The sequence below is a fragment of the Trichechus manatus genome, unplaced genomic scaffold, assembly GCF_000243295.1.
Source record: "Trichechus manatus latirostris isolate Lorelei unplaced genomic scaffold, TriManLat1.0 scaffold00069, whole genome shotgun sequence".
Classification (NCBI taxonomy): Eukaryota; Metazoa; Chordata; class Mammalia; order Sirenia; family Trichechidae; genus Trichechus; species Trichechus manatus.
In genome coordinates this window covers 13,408,540-13,428,895 of record NW_004444005.1, presented here as the reverse complement: position 1 = coordinate 13,428,895, position 20,356 = coordinate 13,408,540, and the positions used below count along the sequence as shown (strand labels likewise).

Sequence of the window (20,356 nt, the reverse complement as noted above, 5' to 3'; positions counted from 1 at the left end):
CATCCTCGGGCCTAGTGCCTTGAGGGCCGACCTGAGACCCAGAGAACACCGCTGGGAGCGGACAGCTCAGAAAGTCAGCCGCTTGAGGCAGACTGCCCAGGTCCCTCCAGGGACGGCGGTACAGGGCACGGGCAGGGGGCGCAGTTCAGGAGTCCTGGCTCCAGCGCCTGACAGCCTGGGCTTGAATCCTAGCCCTTCCACTTGCCATCTGTGTGACCCCGGGCAAAGTTCTTGGCCACTCTCAGCCTGTTATCACCTATAAAGTGCAGAAAGTAGAAGTGTCTACCCAGCAGTGTTGTCTGACGGTTAAGGGGCAGAATACACGCACAACGCACAGAACTCTGGGTGGCTGGCACAGGGCAGTATGAGGGTAAGATGTTGTCAGTGTCACATCGGCATCTGGAGAATTGTTAATCTCTGCGGTTGTTATTACTCTCTCCCTTCATTATCAACAGCAGCAGCAGCAGCAGCAGTGTTGGGAGTTCTATAATTCCCCATCAAACAAGGCACTAGAAGAGATTCAGGGCTTGGGAAGCTGAGCCTGGCACACGGCCTTGGCCACTCAGGTACCCACCCCACTACCGGTCTGGTCGAGAACCAGGGCTCCGGCCAAGGTCCTCCAAGTCCTCCTGGCATCTTCGCTGCTATTTCTCCAACACAGGACAAACCTCGGTACTCAGTCATGTTAGCCACAGGATCTAGTGCTGCCCAGAACTGGAGCGCACGCTGCTGGTGATGCCTGCATTTTACAGATGAGCCCCAGATCCATGAAGCGACTTGCCCCAGGCCACAAAGTCAGCTACCACAGCATTAGCAAATACGGACACAGACGGGGTATAACAAGCTGCCTCCAACAAGCAACCCAGTTTCTGATGTTTCAGATCTCCCTCACGGAGCATTTCATGTTTTAGAGGCTAGGAAAAGTAACTAGGGAACCATTACCCTGGATCCAATTCTCATATGAAAGGAGGAACTGGGAGAAAACATCAGTAATCTCAGGAGAAAGCAACTGTTTAATTCTGAGAGCCAGGGGGATCAATCTGCCTGGATCAGACATACACCCTGGACTTCAGGAAGACGGGTTCAGAACAATTTGACGAACGGAGAAGCATGACTCTGAGATTGTGAAGGACAATCGAAGACGATGACTGGAATGACATTTTCCAGAGCTTTCACAGCAACTGCAAACGACGCTGAAGGCAGAGAAAAGGCACAGTCGCGCAGAGACACTTTATCAAGTTGTCTGCCACATAAAAATACAGAGAAAATAACGAAGAATGGCTAAATGGCGGCATAGACTCAAAAGAGGTAAGACAAATGTCCAAGACCATGCAAAATGCTATCTATAGTAAAAAAAAAAAAAAAAAAAAACTTTTTAAATTATGCTGGGAAAAAGTGAGATGATCAAGGAAAAGATATGCCTTAGTTTTGAGGCTGAAACATAAGCAATAAATGACATTATGAGCATTGCATTTCTCACACTGTTTATATCGTACTAAAGCTCTGTGACCTAATTAACACTACCTTCCCTGATTTTTAATATACGTAAGAATAGTAATGGGGGACAATGGTGGTTCAGTGCTAGAATTCTTGCCTCCCATGGGGAGACCCAGGTTCAATTCCCAGCCAACACAGCTCATGAGCAGCCCCCACCCATCTGTCAGGGGAGACTTGCATGTTGCTATGATGCTGCACAGATTTCACTGGAGCTTCCAGACTAAGACAGACTAAGAAGAAAGGCCTGGTGATCTACTTCCAAAAACCAGCCAATGAAAACACTGTGGATCACAGTGGTCCAATACAGCTGTGAATGGGGTCACCATGATGCGGGGCCACCATGTTGGCAGCAACTCCACAACAGCCAACAACAACTAGTAACAAAGACCTAGAAAACATTCCACATATGCCATCAGTGGCGCTACTGTGAGTAGGAGAAGCCTGCCTCTGAGAAACCAGCATCTATCTGTGCACCGCCGACACCAGCCCGCCCGGCCACCTGTGCAACCAGAGAACGGGTCTTCACCTTAGCAAACGCTATCCCACTGGGATCTCTCCTACCCTGGCCCGCCCAATTCAGAGATGGAAACCTGGAAATGCTGAGACCGATGCTGGTCCCTACAGCCGCCCGCTGGGGCCGGCACAAACACCCCGGGCGGACTCCGGCTTACAGCCTGGACAACGCCGGGGGAATCCCAGAAGCCCAGGAAGAGGGTGCAGAGGAGGGAAAAATGGACGCCACTGAACTTCCAAGGGCGACAAGGAGGACGTGATGGGGGGCCGGAGCGGGGGAGCGAGACTGCCTGTGCCCAGGGGTAAGGACGGAACCCCCCCGCGCGCAGAAGGACGGAACCCCCACCCCGCTCCCCGCGCCCAGGAGAAGGACGGAACCCCCCACCCCGCTCCCCGCGCCCAGGAGAAGGACGGAACCCCCCCCCCCGCTCCCCGCGCCCAGGGGAAGGACGGAACGCCCCCGCTCCCCGCGCCCAGGGGAAGGACGGAACCCCCCCCCCCGCTCCCCGCGCCCAGGGGAAGGACGAAACCCCCCCTCCCCCCGCCCAGGGGAGGGACGGAACCCCCCCGCCCCGCTCCCTGAGCCCAGGGGAAGGACGGAACCCCCACGCCCTACCACCCAGGGGAAGGACGGAAAGCTGGACGCCCCCCCCACAGAGGAAGAACAGGACCCCCTAATGCACGGCACAGGAGAAGGACGAGACCCCCCACTCCCCCTCCAGAAGAAGAACGCAACCTCCCATGCTCCCGCCCAGGGCAAGGACGGGACCCCCCATGCTCCCGCCCAGAGAAAGGACGGAACTCCCTACGCCTTCACCAAGGGCAGGACTGGACACCCACGCATCTGCACAGGGGAAGGACGGGAGCCCCCACGCCCCAGAGCAGAGAAAGGACGGAACCCTTCACGCCCCGCGCCCAGGGAAGGGCGCCACGACGGGAAGACCGAACCCCGGGGGCCCTGCGCCCCGCCCGCACCTTCCGCGAGCTCCGGCCCAGCCTCCTCGGCGGGGACGTCTGCCCGCCTCCAGAAGAAGGCCACCAGCTTGGCCGCGAGGCGCAGCATTCTTCCGCCAGCGCCGCCTCAGCCTCTGCTCCGTCCGCCGGCGCCTCGCTCTCAGTTACTCCGCTTCAGCTGCCCGACGCGCTGCACGCGGCCTCGCTCGTCCCGCAGCTCGAGGCCAATGGCGATCCTGCGCTGCGTCTGCTCCCGCCCCCTGCTGCCTGCCGGGCCAATGGCGACGCCGCGAGCGCCGCGATTGTTAGAGGTTGGCGGTTGGAAGCCGTTGGAGCGTGCCCGTGTGAGCGTTGTACTGGGGGACGTGGCCTCGTGCCAGTGGGGCGCGGTGTAGTGTTGGGCGGGGTTTCGGGCCGGGTGGGCGGGGCATTGTGCCTGGGCAGCTTTTCGTGGCTATGGGCCGGGTAGGCGGGGCTGCGTGTGGGGGCGTGGTGCAGCTCTAAGTGGGCGGGGCTTCGGGCTGGATGATTGTCTTGCCGGGATTGGGAGTCACGTGTAGTGGGCGTCGTTGCCTTGCTTCCGCATCTTAGGGGAGAGCGTTCAGTCCTTCAAGGTTGGAGATGTCCTTTATCAAGCTGAAGAAGTTCCCCTGAAATGCACGTGTCGTTCTTTTGTTAGCCTGTTAGTGTAATGAATTACATTGATTGATTTTCAAATGTTGCACCAACCTTGCATTCCTGGGATAAACTACACTTGGCCATGGTGTATCATCCTTTTTATATTTTGCCGGATTCATTTTGGTAAAAATTTGTTAAGGATTTTCTATTAATGTCCGTAGGGATAGTGGTCTGTAATTTATTTATTTTTTGGTAGTCTGACTGGTTTCGGTATCAGTGTGAAACTAGCCTCATAAAATGAGCTGGGAAGTGTTCCTTCCTCCTCCATCTAAAAGATTCCTTGTATGTTTGGTAACATTGACCGGTGAACTCAGGCCTGGCGTTTTCCTGGTGGGAAGGGTTTAAATTATGGATTCAATTTCTGTATAGGGCTATCGAATTAATATTGAGTGAACTTTGGTAATTTGTGACTTTCAAGGAACTTGTCCATTTCATTCAAGTTGTCAAGTTTATTAACATAAAGTTGTTTACGATATACCCTTATTATCCTTTTAATGTTTGTACAGTATGTAGTGATGAACCATCTTTCTTTTCTGAAGCTGGTAATTTGTCCTCTCGTTTTTCTTGAACAGTCTAGCTAACAATTTATCAGTTTTACTGATCTTTTAAAAAAAACCAATTAATTGGTTTTCATTGTTTTTTCTATATTATTTATATCTTCAATTTCAATGATTTCTGCTCTTTGTTATTTCCTATCTTCTACTTTTTTTTCTTTTGGTTTAAATTTTTTAAATAACTTATTAAAGGAGCCCTGGTGGTGCAGTGGTTAAGTGTTCAGCTGCTAACTGGAAAGTCAGTGGTTGGAACCCACTAGCTGCTCCACATGAGAAAGATGTGGCAGTCAGCTCCTGTAAAGATGACAGCCTTGGAGACTCTGTGAGGCAGTTCTTCTCTGTCCTATAGGGTTGCAATGAGTCGGAATCCACTCAATGACACTCAACAACAAAAGCATAGGTTCTTTTTTTTTTTTTAATTTTATTGTGGTAAAATATATTTAACATAAAATTTGCCATTTTAACCTTTTTAAATGTACAATTCAGTGGCATTAATTCCAGTCACAATTTTATGAGCATAGCTTCTTAAGGTGGGGGCTTAGATAATTAATTTTGGAACTTTATTTTTTAATATAAGCATTTAAAGCTATAAATTTCCCTGAAACACTGCTATAGCTGCGTCCTATAAAATTCAATGTGTTTTCTCTTCATTTTCATTCAGTTTCTAATTTCTCTTGTGATTTCTTATTTTTTTATTTTTTTAACTTTGGAGGTATATTATTTAATTTCCAAGTATTTGGGGATTATCTAGATATTTTTCTGTTATTGGTTTGTAATTTAATTTTATCATGGTCAGAGAATAAAATCTGGATGATTACAATCTTTTAAAATTTATGGCGACTTTTTTTTGGCCCTGCATATGGTCTCTATGAATGTTCAGCTGTGCGGTTGAGAAAAATGTGTACTCTGCTGTTGTTGGTTGGAGGGTCCAATTTAGCTGGATCAACATGTTTTCCTTTTACTAGATCAGATCATATTTCCTTTTTGAGAGAGTTAAAAAAAAAAAAAAAACCGAACCAGTTGTGGCGGAGTTGATTCTGACTCATGGTGACCCCATGTGTGTCACAGTAGAACTGCACTCTGTAAGGTTTTCAATGGCTGTGATTTTTCAGAAGTAGATCACCAGGCTTTTCTTCTGAGGCACCTCCGTGTAGGTTTAAACCATTCATTGAAAACCCTGTGGAGCACAGTTCTACTCTGACACACACATGAGGCCACCATGAATTGGAGTCGACTCAGTGGCTTCTTGCTAGGAATACACGTGAGTGCCAGCAGTCCCAGGAGGTGATGGAGTGTGGCGGGAAGAGACATCCTCAGAAACGAGAGGCAACACCGAGGGTCAGAGCCCAGACTTGGCTTCCAAGGGTGCTGAGAAGAGGTGACCAGAGCAGGCGGGTTTGCAGAGCAACCCACCACTTCACAGGCCTGTCCCTTTGTATCCGTGGTCTGAGCCTCTCTCCTGGATCTGGGACTCTTCAACCAAGTGCTCCACAGATCCACGTGGATGCCTCACAGACCACTCAACCTCATCCCGACCCTCTGCTCCACACCTGCTTCACCCGTCCCTCCCCTCTCGGGTACGCAGCTCCGTCCTCGGTGTGCAGGCTGAAAACCCAGTGTCATCTGAACTCCTGTCCCACATCACTTCAGACAGCAGATCACGTCAGCGCTTCAAAGTCACCCAGAATCCTGCCACATCTCACCCCCTCCACTGCTGCCACCCTAACCCTGAACAGTGCCACCTCCCACCCACCGCCTGTACCTGTCCCCACCGCCTCTCACCCGCTGCCCTGTACCTGTCCCCACCGCCTCTCACCTGCTGCCCTGTACCTGTCCCCACCGCCTCTCATCTGCTGCCCTGCACTTGTCCCCACTGCCTCTCAGCCACCGCCCCGAACCTGTCCCCACCGATTCTCACCCGCTGCCCCACCCACGCCTGTCCCCACCGCCTGTCACCCGCAGCCCCGAGCCTGTCCCCACCGCCTGTCCCCCACTGCCCAAGCCTGTCCCCACCCAGCAGCCGGTGCTCCTCCGCTCAGAGCCCTCCAGTGGCTCCATCGCAGACCAAAGCCAAGGTTGCTGCTCAGCGTGGTGCGTGGCTGCCCCGCCTCCACCTTTTCTCTGCCCCCACCTCACCCTGCAGGACCCTTGTGCCCACCCTCTTCCAGCCCCCACCTCGGCCACGCGGGGCCTCTGCGCTGCCCCGCCTCCCGTCGCAGCCTTGCTCCAGCTATCTGCCAGGCTTGCCCCTTGCCTTCTGCAAGTCCTTGCTCAGTGAGGCCTGTCCGGGTCCCCCAGACAGCACCCCATCCCCTTCCTCTGATGTGTCTTCCGTCGTAGAGAAAATAAAGTGTGCTGCCAGATGCCTTGTCCCCTGTGGCCGCCGTAACCGAGGACCCACATGGGACAATGTAAAATGAGAGAGATTCATTCGCTCGCTATTCTGGCAGCTAGAAGTCTGAACTTGGGGGGGCGCAGGCCCACGCTCCCTCTGAAGGCCCCAGGGGAGGGTCCTTCCTTGTCTCTCCCAGCTTCTCGCGGCTCCAGGTGTTCCTTGGCTTGTGGCCACATCACTCTGGCTCTGTCTTTGTCTTCACACAGCAGTCTTCCTCCTGTCTGTCTCTCCTCCTCTTTTGTAAGAACACCACTTAGATGGGATTAGGACCCCCCCTGCTTGTCTCAGTCATCTAGTGCTGCTCCAACAGAAATACCACAAGTGGATGGCTTTAACAAAGAGAAGCTTATTTCTTCACAGTCCAGTAGGCTACAAGTCCAAATTCAGGTCATCAGCTCCAGGAGAAGGCTTTCTCTCTCTGTCGGCTCTGGAGGAAAGTCCATATCATCAGTCTTCCTTTGGTCTGGGAGCTTCTCTGCGCAGAAACCTCAGGTCCAAAGCACGCGCTCTGCTCCCAGCACTGCTTTCTTGGTGGTATGAGGTTCCCATGTATCTCTGCTCGCTTCTCTCTTTTATATCTCAAAAGAGATTGCATTAAGACACTAATCTCTTCAACCTCATCAGTATAACCTCATCACAGTGATAGAATTTACAACACATGAGGAGATCCCATATAATCTCATCATAGTGATAGAGTTTACAACACATAAGGATCACATCAGATTACACAATCATACAATACTGGGAATCATGACCTGGCCAAGTTGCTACACACAGTCTTTGGGGGACACAATTCAACCCATGACACTGCTCTAGCGTGACCTCCTGTGAACCAATAACACCTTTAAATACCCTGTTTCCAAACAAGATCACGTTCACAGGTACGGGGGTTACAACTTCAACATATCTTCTTGGGGGACATAACTGAACTCGAACACCATATAACACACACATTTCCTACTGTCGGTGCCCCTGTCCCCCGTTAGAACGTAACTTTTGTGTGGTCAGAGCTGTGGTCTGTTCTCAAGCCTGTACCACAGAGGGCGTCCGGCAGACAGCGAGTGCCCCGGAAGTGTTGGCTGAAAAGCTGCACAAATAGCAGAGCACATATGGGGCCTCTCCAGGCAGAGAAGGGAGCAAAGGGCGCTTTGGGGAAAATTGTTTAAATGCAGCAGTTGTGAAGATGGCACAGGACCAGGCAGTGTTTCATTCTGTTGCACATAAGGTCACCACGAGTCGGAGCCAACTCGACAGCAGCTAGCAACAACAGCTTGTTTAAAGAAAGCATGAAAGAACAGGACTTGTTCTAGAAACTGGGATTGCCAAGAGAAACAAGGAAGTATTTCTCAAGTGACTGAATTTATGGCTCTGGATACTTGAGGAATTTGATCCATAATCTCTGATTCAAAGCAGCTTCCTTTAATTTCTTGTTGAGAACAACTTTTGAAAGGCACCAAAATAGTGAAACCTATTTAACAATGGTTTTTCCTCAAACAAAAAGCAATGCAGAAGGCTCAAGGTAGTGGGACCAATTCCTGTTAATTCAGCTCATCGCTTTCAAAGACGGTCAATAAAGAAGTTTGGAGAGTTCCTCAATCTGCCCAAAATAGTTCTTGACTCAACAGGTTGTCGCTTGGGAAAATTGTCTCTAATCCTTCTTGCTCGGCTGAGACAAGGAGATGGCAGAACAGCTCGTGATTTGAAACCCAGCGGCGCTGCTGAAGTTTCAAGTGGGCCACGATCTAGGAGTTGTTTTTCTAGAATTCTTTGGTTTCAGCTGCTTTATAGTCACAATGCGCACAAAAGAATCTGTCGCTGTAGCTGTCAGGATGCCAGTGTCTGGGCGAAATACATTCTTGTCTTTTCTCTCTGCTTAGTGAGCAGAGAAAGGGCTCAGCAGGCCGCACTGGCCAGCCACCAGGACTGCCCACCGGAAGCTGGGGGTCGGAATTCTGAGCAGCTCCTGGCCATGCTACCAAGGCGAGTGTGCAAATGTTTACATGTTCTGCGCCTGTCCTCATCACGGTCACTGGGGAAGCAGAGAAGGCTGCTGGGAAACATGGCAGAGTCAGAACCCTTGGTACCGAGCCACTTGCTTCAAAGCCGAGTTGGGCTCCGGCGCACCAGCCTACTGGGGTCTTGTACCCCGTGGAATTTTATTGCTGGTTCCCCTCTTCCTTCTTAGGATGAACCACCGGGGCGCCGGTGAGCAGGGCTGAGCAGGACCCTAGGAGAGTTCCCACGAGGGAGCACTGAGCAGCCCTGAGCCCCCGGCTACCCAACTGACGCGAAGCTTGGGAATTGGCAGCTTCAGCTCCTCATTAGGATTCAGGAGGCAGCCCTCCAGCCCCTGGTTTGAGCCCAGTTTTGCCGAGCTTTTGTTCCACTTGTGAATAGTGCTTGCAGGACACCAAGGGCAGAACAGCCTGGTAACGGCGAGCCCTCACCCAGAGAGCAGCTCCCCGAAGCCGGAAGCCACAAAGGTAAGCTCATAGGTGTTAGACCTGAAGCAGGTGCCTGTTCACCACCTCCGGTCTGGTTACCACCTTGAGGCATTTACACAGCTTTGAGCAACCCCCACGGCATGCGACTCATCAATGAAGCTGCTCAGGGAGATGACAGCTGACATGTATTGAACCTGAGACCCAGATAAACGAAGCATTGGAAGCCTAAGAGCACGCCCTGAAATGAAGTCACCCAGGCTTGTTTCGCATGAAGTGCCCCTTTCTGTCTTCAACTGTTCAGCACTTTAGTACAAACGATATTTCTTTTTAAAAAGTTTTACAAGTCCAGGGGTGAGAGGGAGGGGAAAATGCTTAGGGGGCGCTGAGTTTGTGTTCAAGGCGGTGGAATATTTTGGAAGAAGCTAACAAGAACGGTGGTACAACGTGTAGAATATGATCGATGTCGCTGAGTTGTAAATGCCGAGGTTGTTGTTTTGATGTGTGTATTTTCACCACTGTACGTATAAAAAGCATTCGTTGGAAACAATAACTCAAGTGGAGTTTTCCCGGCGTGGCCGAGGGCGGGTTGCAGTTTTATAACCCGTACATAAGTGGTGGTGGCGTCATTTGGCGTCTAAGGGCGGCTGTTGCGTCCCCGCGGCAGTGCCGGCTCTGCGGGCGCCATGACGCGGGAGGAGCCCTACCACGAGGAGTTCAGCTATGACCGGATGCCCACCCTGGAGCGGGGCCGCCCGGACAGCCCCAGCTACGGCGCCGACGCCAAGCCCAACGACCTCCGGCTGACCAAGAGACTCCCGCCGTGCTTCAGCTACAAGACGCGGATCTTCTCTGTGCTGGTGGGGGTGAGTAGCTCCATGTGGGGACCGTTGTCATGACCATGGGGGACCCTGTCGCATCCTGTCACCTCAGACACGCCTTTGCGTGAGGCACAGACGCGCCGGCACTGCGGTCTGGAGCCCGTGTTAACCCTCGTCGGGCAGGCCTCTCTGAATGTAGATGACGCGTGTTCATTTCGCTCTTGAAATCGTTTGTCTCAACTCGTCAGTATCTATTGCTCTGACCTTGTGCTGCCCTGGGGAGCCCCCCGCCAGGAAGGTAGAGGACGGCCCGCGGGCCTTGCCGACGTCCACAGGGTCATGTGAGGGGCCTAGCTGTGGGGTGGTCCAGAGCCTCCCCCAGCTGGCAGCATTGTACTTACTGCCGAGATGAGGAGACAAGGAGGCGGCCCGGGTGCTCTTAGGGCAGCATATCTGGCACCAGGACAGTGTCCTGAGACCAGAGGGCAGGGGTCAGACACAGGCCTAGGGGCTCTCCTGGGCGGGGACGTTTCCCGTGCAGATGTGCTCACACTTAGGTCATAGAAAGCGTCATGGGGATCAGTGTGACAACTGTCCACGGTTGGCCTTGAGCCTGTCTGCACACGGGCATCAACTGTGTGGGAACTGCAGCGTTCCGGGGTCCCCAGGCTGCTGGATACGTCCCTTTGCTAGTAGGAGCCTTCACTTTAGAGGCTACGGACCCTCGCTCCAGCCTCCCCGCACCGCAGGGACCTCTCCCTACCTCCTGGCTCTGGATGCCACCATTGCCGCACCTCAGCTTCCTCTGCACCTGGGCATCTGGGCACCTGGGCCAGGCCTCCCACACCCTCAGCCGTCCTGCCCACCCCTCGCTACCACAACCTGCCCCTGCCTCACTGTGAGGCGGGACCCTCTCCACCCCTTGCTGGGGGTAGACAGAGCTCCTCCTGCCTCCTGCCCTCCTGCTCTGGGGGGTGGCAGCAGGGTCCTTCCTCTGCCCCAGCAGATTGTGGCTGCAGCACTTAACCCCCCATCTGTCCCTTCCTCATTTAGGTGAGCGAGGGTCTGGGTCAGGGAGGGCAGAGTGAGGAAGTGGAGGCAGCGAGTGATGGGGTGCCAGGTGGGGGTGTTGGGGGTGCTGGGCAGGGGGGCAGGGCCACAGCCCTGCTTTCTTCTATTCTTCAGTGGGTCTCAGGATAAAGCTGGCGGCCCAGTCTCCCCCACCGGCACTGGGTCTTCACCTCGGCCCAGATTCTGTGATTGTGTCCAGCATTGGGGACCCCCTGCCCCGACCAGTTCCCACAGTCTGACTCGATGCCCAGCCCTGGGACGGGGGCAGGGCCTTGCTGCCTGGCTCCACCCTTCAAGGTTCCTCCAGCGAACAGATGGACCAGGCATTGCAGGATGCAGGGGTCCCACATGTGGGGCCAGGGAGCAAAGCAGTGGACGGAGGAGAGCAGAGGTCAGGAGGCAATAAAAGCATTGGGAGACATAGAAGGGGGTCAGGGAGCTGGAGCGTGCAGGGAGTGGGGGATCGCCATGGGCTTTGTCGGGAAAAGAGTATTTGAGCAAAGACCTGAAGGAGGTGAGGGAGGCCTCCTGCTGTCTGAAGTGAACAGTCTGGGCGGGAGCAGCCAGTGCAAAGGCCTGGGGCAGGAGCATGCTTGGAGTGTCCAAGGAGCAGCCCTTCCTTGGACGGATGGACGGGGGGGACTGGTGGAAACATGGCCAGAGAGGTATAGGGGTCCAGTGCAGGGCCTCCTAGAGAGGGCGCCTTCAGGGCCTGGGCACAGGAGGAACATGGCAGGACTTCAGTTTTGAAAGGATCCCTCACTGCTGTGTGGAGAATGGACCGCGGGGGGCGAAGGTGGAGGCTGGAGACCAGGCAGGTCTGAGCAGAGGACAGGAGGGTGACTCTGCTCACCTGTTTGGCTGGGGTGTACGCAGCATCTGCCCGGAGGGGTTGGCTTCTGCAGAGGGAGTGTGATAGGTTGTCTGGAGGGGGTCCATGAAGCCCCTGAAATTGCAATGTTAGGGTGTGGGCGTTTTCTGGAGGAGAGGTGCTGTTTCTTGCTTCAGACTTTCAGAGTCCCCTCCCCCATTACTATATTAAGCTCCACTGCTCTGACACCTGGGGGGAGGGGGGTTCTGTTGCCTGGGGTGTGGCAGGGACTACAGCCGCTCTTCGAGAGGAGCTTAGGTCAGGCGGGATCCAGGTGCAGGTTGATGCTGGGAAAATGCTTCCCAATCACCTGATTTACAAAATTTGTTACATCGTCATCAAGGAGTGCATTGTTTCTCAGCTGACTACTCCATCTTCAGACATGCCGCATTTCAGCCTGACCGGGTGTTGCTGTTTTGCAGAGCTGCCTTCTGGTAACCTCCGGGTTTTCACTCTACCTGGGAAACGTGTTTCCATCGGAGATGGACTACCTGTGCTGCGCGGCAGGCTCTGTAAGCCCCTCTCCTTCCTTGGGCCTCCCGACACAGACGTCCACTGGTATACGATGTTTGAGTTCTTAACTCTGCAGCCTGCAGGCTGCTGCCACTTGTCTCCTCATTCCACAACCCCTTTTCATGATGCTAGCTTCAGATAGGATTTATGACTTGAAAAGTGTCGATGGAGCAGCTATGACTCTTGCTACATAGACTCCCGAATCGCAGCCCCACCCTGCAGCTGGCGGGCAATTAATCTTGGTGATTTGGGGGCTGCACACACGCCCACCACCTGCCCGCTCCCCCTGAAACTTTTGTGCTGTGTTTCTGAAATATTACCCAGTGCCAGGGCCTGGGGAGGGGCGGGGTGGGGGTTGTCCACTGACCATCCCAGGAGAGACGACTGGAGGACCCCCGACTGCCTGACTGTGCTGCGGCTCAGCCCCCGTGTCCCCATGCTGCCTCTGGCAGAGGCACATCCCCGGGGTCCTGTGTGTGTTGGTCCTGGGACCCCCCTGGCCAGCTTGCTCTCCGGGGTGGTCTCTGGGCTGGGGGTGGGAGGTGCACTTTTCTGAGGCCCTAGACTGTCAGCCAAAGCTGGTCGGAGGCAATTCCTTTTCCTGACCACAATCTCCCCGCACCTCTCGGCAGCTCAGGTGGCTGGCCCAGCGCCACCCCCCCGCACGCTCACCTCCTGGCCTCCTCCCCGCTGTAGCTAATGACCGGCATTGAGCACCCCCAGCACCCCCATCTCTTATCCCCACCCTATCCAGTATTCACTGTGTCCAGCCTCCCCGTCGCTGGGCAAGAATGCCGCTACGGACTGTCCCCATCATGCCCCAATGCCTTAACAAGGGCCATTGTGAAAGACAGAAAGGGCACCCCCCATGCTGCTCCATCTGCCCCCCCAGAATAGAACTCCTGGAAAGAATTTGACCCAGCCCCTGCTGGTCCGGAAGCTTCTCCTTGGTCCTCTGTCCTCACCACTGACGCAGCCCCTCCCGGATGGCCCACGACCGGGCCCACTCCCCACCACGGGTGTCAGTAGTGCCCCAGCCCTCTCAGAGGGGACTGGGTGGGCCACGCTGGGTGGTCCCCACTCGACACTGCCTGTCCCTCACCTGCCTCTCGGGGGCCCGTGGAGCTGCTGCCCGCATCCTGCTGTCCTCTGTCCTCTGTCCTCCGAGAGCGGCTCTTCTTAGCGCTGCGTTGTCCTCGACAGCGAGTGTGTCTCAGACCTGCCCTCAGCCCCATCGCAGTCTCCTGTGGAGGCCACAGACTTAGGAATCCTGGCTCCCTCAATCCTGCCTGCTTCACATCTGACCCTCCTCGGGCCCCCAGGCCCCCACCCAGTGTCTGCAGGGCCCCCACCCCGTGTCTGCAGGGTTGACACCCTGCAGGCCAAGCTGCTGTCACCTCCTCTGCTATTCACCTGGTGCCCGTTGTTTTCAGGGGTGCCCTCTTGCCCAAGTTCCTTGACTCCTGTCCAGCCCCCAGACTAGCCCCCTTGGGCATGTCTTGGGGTGGGGGGGCTTGGAAAGGAGCCTCTGAGGGCTCTGGGGGCTCCTGAATAGAAAGGGCACAGTTCCTACTGACTTCACACATAGTTATGTTTTCCTTTTCTGTAATTCTTAACATTGCGGTAATGCCTGGCCTTGTGGCCAAAGCGAACTGCATCCTGGACTTCCGCGTGCAGTGAGAATAGCTCTCCTTACTGAGCGCTCATCAGAAAATAAACATTGCCAGAATAAACTATTTTGAAGTGCACGGGCCGCTCAAAGTCGAGCAAGTCACCTTGCCCCTAGTGGGTTGGAGACACTTTGCACATTTGATTCAACCATCACAGCAAAACCACGCCAAGCACGCGGTGCGGGCAGCACAGAGCTCAGGTCGGTAACTGTCCCCCCTCCACGCTCTGCTTTCTCTCCAGTGCATTCCCTCGGCGGTTGTGAGCTTTGCTGTTTCCAGACGAAACGTCAATGCGGTGAGTCCTACCTTCTGTCTGTCGCCTTCGAAATGGACCTGCTGCTCACGGGCTGGGAGAGGGACCCTGATGGCAGGGCTCAGCAGGCGTGGGCAGGAAGGTGGGCTGGCACCCTGCAGGGCTGATGAGCATGTGTGTGTACGTGTGTGCACACATGTGTATATGCACCGTGTGCATGTATGTGCATGTGAATGCACACGTGATTCGTGCATTCGTGTGTGTGTACCTGTGTGCACATGGGTGCGTGTGGGGGGCACGGCTCCACAGCCAAAGTGATGAAGAAGGTGCAGAGAGGTGGCCCACAGCAGCGCCCCGTGGAAAAACGACTTCTGCCCCAGACTGCAGGGCTGCCCCGCTCCCACCTTCGGCCCGGAAGGGAGGCCAGGGGAGGCCCGGCTGCTAGTTCCTGTGTCTTACGGTCTCTAGGGTCTTAATGAACGACCTAGAACTTGGTTTAGTGTCATCTTTACTTCTTCAGTCCAGAGGGGAGAAACTCTCCCGTCCTGTTTTCCAGATCCCCAACTTTCAGATGCTGTTTGTTTCCACGTTTGCTGTCACAACAACGTGCTTGGTTTGGTTTGGATGTAAGCTGGTCCTGAACCCATCGGCAGTGAACGTGAGTTATTGGGAAGAGATCCGCTGGAACACCCAGATGACTAGAATGTGTTTCCCTCCCGCTGTCACACGTGACTGGGATGCAGGGAGCGTGGGGCGCGGGGGAAGGCACAGACTGGTCTGCTCCGTTTCCCACGGGCTGCAGGGCCTCCGGCGCGGCCTGTCCCCACTTAGGGAGCCTCGTATGTGGACCCGGGAGTGTGTGGTAGCTGCCCAGTGCGTTGCACTTCTTGGGTCTGACTCTTTGAGAATTGTATGATGCTTCGGAAGAAAAGAATTGTCTTTATTTAATTCTTTCATTGCTTCCAGTAGATGGATTTATCGATAAATAATATATATTTTTAAATTTTTGTTTTCTTTTTAATGTTTTGCCATTTTAACCATTTTTAAGAGTACAATTCAGTAGCATTAACTGCAGTCACCATGTTGTGCAGCTTTCAACACTATTTCTAAAAACTCGGCCATCATCCCGAACAGAAACTCAGTGCCCTGAGCCGTGGCTCCCAACCCGCTTTTCCTCCAGTCCCTGGTAGCCTCTGATCTGCTTTCTGTCTATACAGTTGCCTGTTCTAGATGTTTCCTGTAAGTGGGATCATATGACATTTGTCCTTTTGTGTCTGCTTTATTTCACTCATATAACGTTTCCAAGGTTCATCCGTATTATAGCATGCACCAGGACTTCATTTCTCTTTATGGCTGAATAATATTCCATTGTATGTATGTACCACATTTTGTTTATCAGATAAATAATATTTTTAACATCTCATTTCCACAGTAGTTTTTAAAATTAAAGTACCATAATTCATTAAATCTGTAAGGCTGTTGATTATAAGATACACTGTTACTTTATATACCCTAAGAAAAATGAAAAAAAGTTGCCATTTAAACTATGATGCCAAAAGAGAAAAAACTCATAGAAAACTGGAAATAGAGGAGAGCTTCCTTAACCTGATAAGAAACACATCAAAAAAAACCCACCACATGCCCGGCTACCACCACTGACTGCTCTGACCAGGATCACAACAGAGGGTTCTGGACAGAGCTGGAGAAGGATGTAGAACATAATTCTAACTCACAAAAAAAGACCAGATTTACTGGCCTAAAGGAGACTTGAGAAACCCCGAGAGTATGGCCCCCAGACACCCTTTTAGCTCAGTGGTGAAGTTATCTTCGAGGTTCACCGTTCAGCCTGGGAGTGGACAGCTCCGTAAAACCAAATGGGACTAATGAGGTACAGTAGACCAGTGACAAGGGCCAGAAAGAAGAAGGGGACAAGGAAGCTGGTGATAGGGAACCCAAGATTGAGTAAGGATATTGTTGATGTGTTGTGAGATTGTTAACCATTGTCATAGGGCAACATGTGTAGTAACTGTTAAATGAGAAACTATTTTGTTCTGTAAGCCTTCATCTTAAGTGAGGATAGCAGCACGATTGGAAGAGCGTAGTCAATGTCACCGAACTGTGCATGTAGAAATTTTTGAAACGGTGTATCTTTGGCTATGTGTATTTTCACCAAAAAAAAAAAAAAGGTTGAGAAGTTAGAGGGTTGACATGTTGTGGTGTTGTTAACCAATGTCATAAAACAATATGTGTACTACTGTTTCATGAGAAACCATTTGTTCTGTAAGCCTTCACCTGAAGTACAATAAAAAGAAAAAAGAAAAAACCCACCACAGACATCCTGTTAGTGTGGAATGCTTTCTTTAAGGTCAGGAAAAGAACAGGGCAACCCCTGAGGCTGGATAGCTCCGACGATCTCACGAGGCAGGAAAAGTCCCCTCCAGGGCCTGAAAGGAGGGCTGCTGAGATGATTTTGTGCTTGCTTGGTGTCTTAGTTACCTAGTGCTGCTATAACAAATATCACCAATGGATGGCTTTAACAAACAGGAATTTATTTCCTCACAGTTTAGTATGCTGGAAGTCTGAATTCAGGGCTCTGGCTCCAGGGGAAGGCTTTCTCTCTCTGTTGTCTCTGGGGGAAGGTCCTTGTCTCTGAGCTTCTGCTTCTGGGTGATCTTCCTGTGGCTTGGCACCTCTCTTCCCCCATTTCTTCTTGCTAGCTTGCTTGTTTAATCTCTTTTATATTTCAAAAGAAATTGACTTAAGATACACCCTACACTAATCCTGCCTCATTAACATAACAAAGACAACGTATTCTCAAATGAGATTCTAACCACAAGCACAGAGGCTAGGATTTACAACACATATTTTTGGGGGACAGAATTCAATCCATAACACTTGGCATTAGAATCATTAACAGCATTTAGCAAAACTGCTGGATACAAAAATTAATGCAAAAAACTAATCATGTTCCTACCAGCAACAGAAAAGTGGAAAATGTAATTTAAATAAAGACCTCATGTTATAGAATTGCCCCTATAGTGCCAATCCATCTCACCGAGAATCTTCCTCCCCCACTCCTGGCCCTTTACTTCACCAAACAAGATGTCCTCCTTTAGCGACTGACCCTCCTGATGATATGTCCAAAGCAAGCTGGTCAGACAATGTTCTGTTGTGATCCATAGGGTTTTCCTTGACTAATTTTCAGAAGTAGATTGTCGGGCCTTTCTTCCTAGTCTGTATTAGTCTGGAAGCTCTGCTGAAACCTGTCCACCACGGGGTGACCCTGCTGATATTTGAAATACCAATAGCACGGTTTCCAGCATCATAGCAACACGCAAGCCACCGCCGGATGACAGACAGGCGGGTGATGGTTAAAAATTATAATGTTTCTTTATTTAAAAAAATCTTAAACAAATGTCACTTTGAGGACATTGGCATTACTGTGGTGGACAAAACCAACCCAAAGCTCTGAGGTGAGGAGGAAGAAGTGGGTGAGCAGTGATGAGATTAGGAAGAGCCCCATTTCAGAAGGGGTGAGGCTGGGGAGACTCAGGGCAGAGAGGGGAGGAGGGTGTGTCCACAATGGAGGCCTGGAGTTCACGGTTTGAGGTCTCCCATCGATCTCCAAACCCAGGTTGGTTCATTTGTGGTCACACCCAGCAGAGCCTTAAACCGCATGACTCACAGACATTTATTCAGAAGCACACGCGCACGGCACTGCAGTTAGAGTCTGCGGGCCGCATCATGGCCGGCAGAGCCGAGGCCTGCCCTGCTCTCGGTCCAGCTGCAGCCGCTATCCTCGCTCCCCAGCTCACTCTACGACTCCTCCACCTTCCTTCTGCTTCTCGAAGTCGCCAGCTCGTGCGTAGAAGTGAGAGGCAGGTCTGTCAGGCAGCACGGCGTGGAGGGACCTGGGGAGAGCCGAGGTCAGCTTGTCCAAGTGGCACCTCCATTTTTCCATCAAGGGTGTGGCAGAGTTGGCACACTGGAGCCCATGGCTTGGTTGTTTATGGCTGTGAACTAAGAGCGGTTTCAAACAAACAGGAATGTGTGACAGAGCCCACCAGGCCAAATATCTGGCTTTTGACAAGAGGAGTTTCCCCACCCTGAGCTAGAGCTTTGGGTAGGCAGCGAAGGCTGTCCATAAGATTGGCCAATGGACCAGTTTATTGGCTAAACGTGAAGAAAGCCTTTTTAAAAATACGTATTTCTTTTTCAGATCAATTTCAACCTGATCCTGCTCCTCTTGCTGGAGGTCTTCATGGCCGCCACCGTGATCATGGCTGCGCGGTCCAGTGAGGAAGACAGCAGGAAGAGGAAGGTGGGCCCCCTGCCCTGCCGTGGCCCCCACCGGGCAGCAGCCTGCTACCCGCCCCGCTGTAGGGGCCCGTGCGCCAACAGCTCCCTGGGCGGTGGGGCGCCACCTTCTCCATGCATGTAACTGTCGGCACACTGGTCCCCAGTATTATCACCTCCGGGCAGTGTCACACGGAGGGTCTGCCGAGGTATCACGTGTAAGCGGGGTGCTGGGACTCGCCCGCGTTTCCCCAAGCTGGGAGGAAATGCCCGTGTTTGAACTTCTGCTCAAGTCTGCACATTCACTAGCGGCTTGGAGACAGTCGGATTTCAGAACTGTTTGTGCGAGGGGCCGGCCCACCCGCGCATGGGGAACCCCCGCGTACCCTGGGGTGGTCTGCGGGCTCGGGTGCGCCTCCTTGGCTGGGTATGAAGAGGCTGCAGCAAACGCGTCCCGACGCCTGTCTCCTTCTAGGCTGACAAAACCAACATTTTGGATGAGGTGACCTTTCCTGCTCGGGTCCTGAAATCCTATTCAGTGAGAAAACTTTTCTTTCTTCTTATTATTTTGTTTACTTTTGAGCGAGCGTGTAGGCTGGATGAAATTATCAAACTTATTTATCAAGATAACTAAGATGTGAGTGTGTAAACGGTGATTGCGAGGCCCTGTCGCTGCCTGTGAAAGCCACTTCATTCCATTGAGGACGAATCTCCAAGCGCTTTGTTGGAAACAAAATACCTTACCTTAGAAGGTGCCACGGGTATTCCTTAATTCTTCGAGGCAGAGTTATATAGCTAGATGGAGAGATACAGACACAGGTATAGATAGAGGTGGGAGGGGGAGACAGACAGACAGACAACAGACACAGTCCTGGTTGACACTTTTCCCAGTGTAATTCCTATGGGTGGCCCCTGTCACTGTCAGCAGTGTCCTGGTTTGAAGGATAAATTAGATGGCCACCCTCTCTCGTTAACTGTGTTCTTAGTCTTTTATTCCCTTTCTTCTTCGTTTTTTTTTTTTTTTTTGGTCTACTTGTAATTAGTGAAAGGTTAACAGTCTCCCGATCTGACTGTGGCATTATTGGCTTCTCTTTGTAATTCTGTAGTTCTTCGCTGTGGATTTTTGGAGTCCATACTTCAAGTTACATACACATTTAGAATTGCTTCCTCGCAAATTTCATTTTTTCCCACAATAAACCAAAGAAACCAAACCCACTTCCGTTGAGTTCCGACTCATAGGGACCCTATAGGACAGAGTAGAACTGTCCTATAGAATGTCCAAGGCCGTAAATCCTTACGGAAGCAGACTGCCATGTCTTTCTCCCTTGGAGGGGATGGTGGATTCAAACGGCTGACCTTTTGGTTAGCAGCCGAGTGCTTTAACTACTTCGCCACTAGGGCATAGTTAGGTAGAAAGTGTCTTTTTCTTTAGTAATGCTTTCTGCCATAAAATCTATATTGGCTGATTTAACGGAGGCACAGCAACGACCTTTTGGTTGATATTTGCTGGATGCATCTTCCTTCCTCTTTAAACTTTTTGTGTCCTTCCACTTTAGTTCGCTTTTTCTGAACAGCGTAGAGCTGTGTTTCGTTGTCTCAAAACCAACTTTGCGGATCTCTGTCTTCGGACTTTCAGACTTAGTCTATTTACTATGAAGTGCTCGCTGGCAGGTTTGTGTTTATTGTTACAAACTGTTCCGTTTGTTTTCTATTTCCCTTTTCTCCCCTCCTTTCCTGCCTTCCCTGGAATCGACTGCAGCTTCTTCCTTCTTTTTCCCTCTTACTTTGGATTGGAAATGATGCCTCTGAGGTCTTCATGGCCCCACTAT

General features: G+C 52.2%; 2 protein-coding genes across 2 annotated transcripts in view; one reads left to right on the top strand and one right to left on the bottom strand.

The window, feature by feature from the left end:
* MOV10L1 (Mov10 like RNA helicase 1) overlaps positions 1 to 3,073 on the bottom strand; it is a 102,949-nt gene extending 99,876 nt beyond the window's left edge. The window contains exon 1 of the mRNA XM_023734521.1: positions 2,986 to 3,073. Within this exon, the coding sequence (XP_023590289.1) occupies positions 2,986 to 3,073 (88 nt within the window). The remainder of the gene's footprint in view (positions 1 to 2,985) is intronic.
* Positions 3,074 to 9,718: 6,645 nt separating this feature from the next.
* Positions 9,719 to 20,356, top strand: part of MLC1 (modulator of VRAC current 1) — a 26,121-nt gene continuing 15,483 nt past the window's right edge. Inside the window, exons 1-6 of the mRNA XM_004380021.1 lie at positions 9,719 to 9,898; positions 12,218 to 12,307; positions 14,220 to 14,273; positions 14,788 to 14,889; positions 18,451 to 18,552; positions 19,003 to 19,065. Of these exons, the coding sequence (XP_004380078.1) occupies positions 9,719 to 9,898; positions 12,218 to 12,307; positions 14,220 to 14,273; positions 14,788 to 14,889; positions 18,451 to 18,552; positions 19,003 to 19,065 (591 nt within the window). The remainder of the gene's footprint in view (positions 9,899 to 12,217; positions 12,308 to 14,219; positions 14,274 to 14,787; positions 14,890 to 18,450; positions 18,553 to 19,002; positions 19,066 to 20,356) is intronic.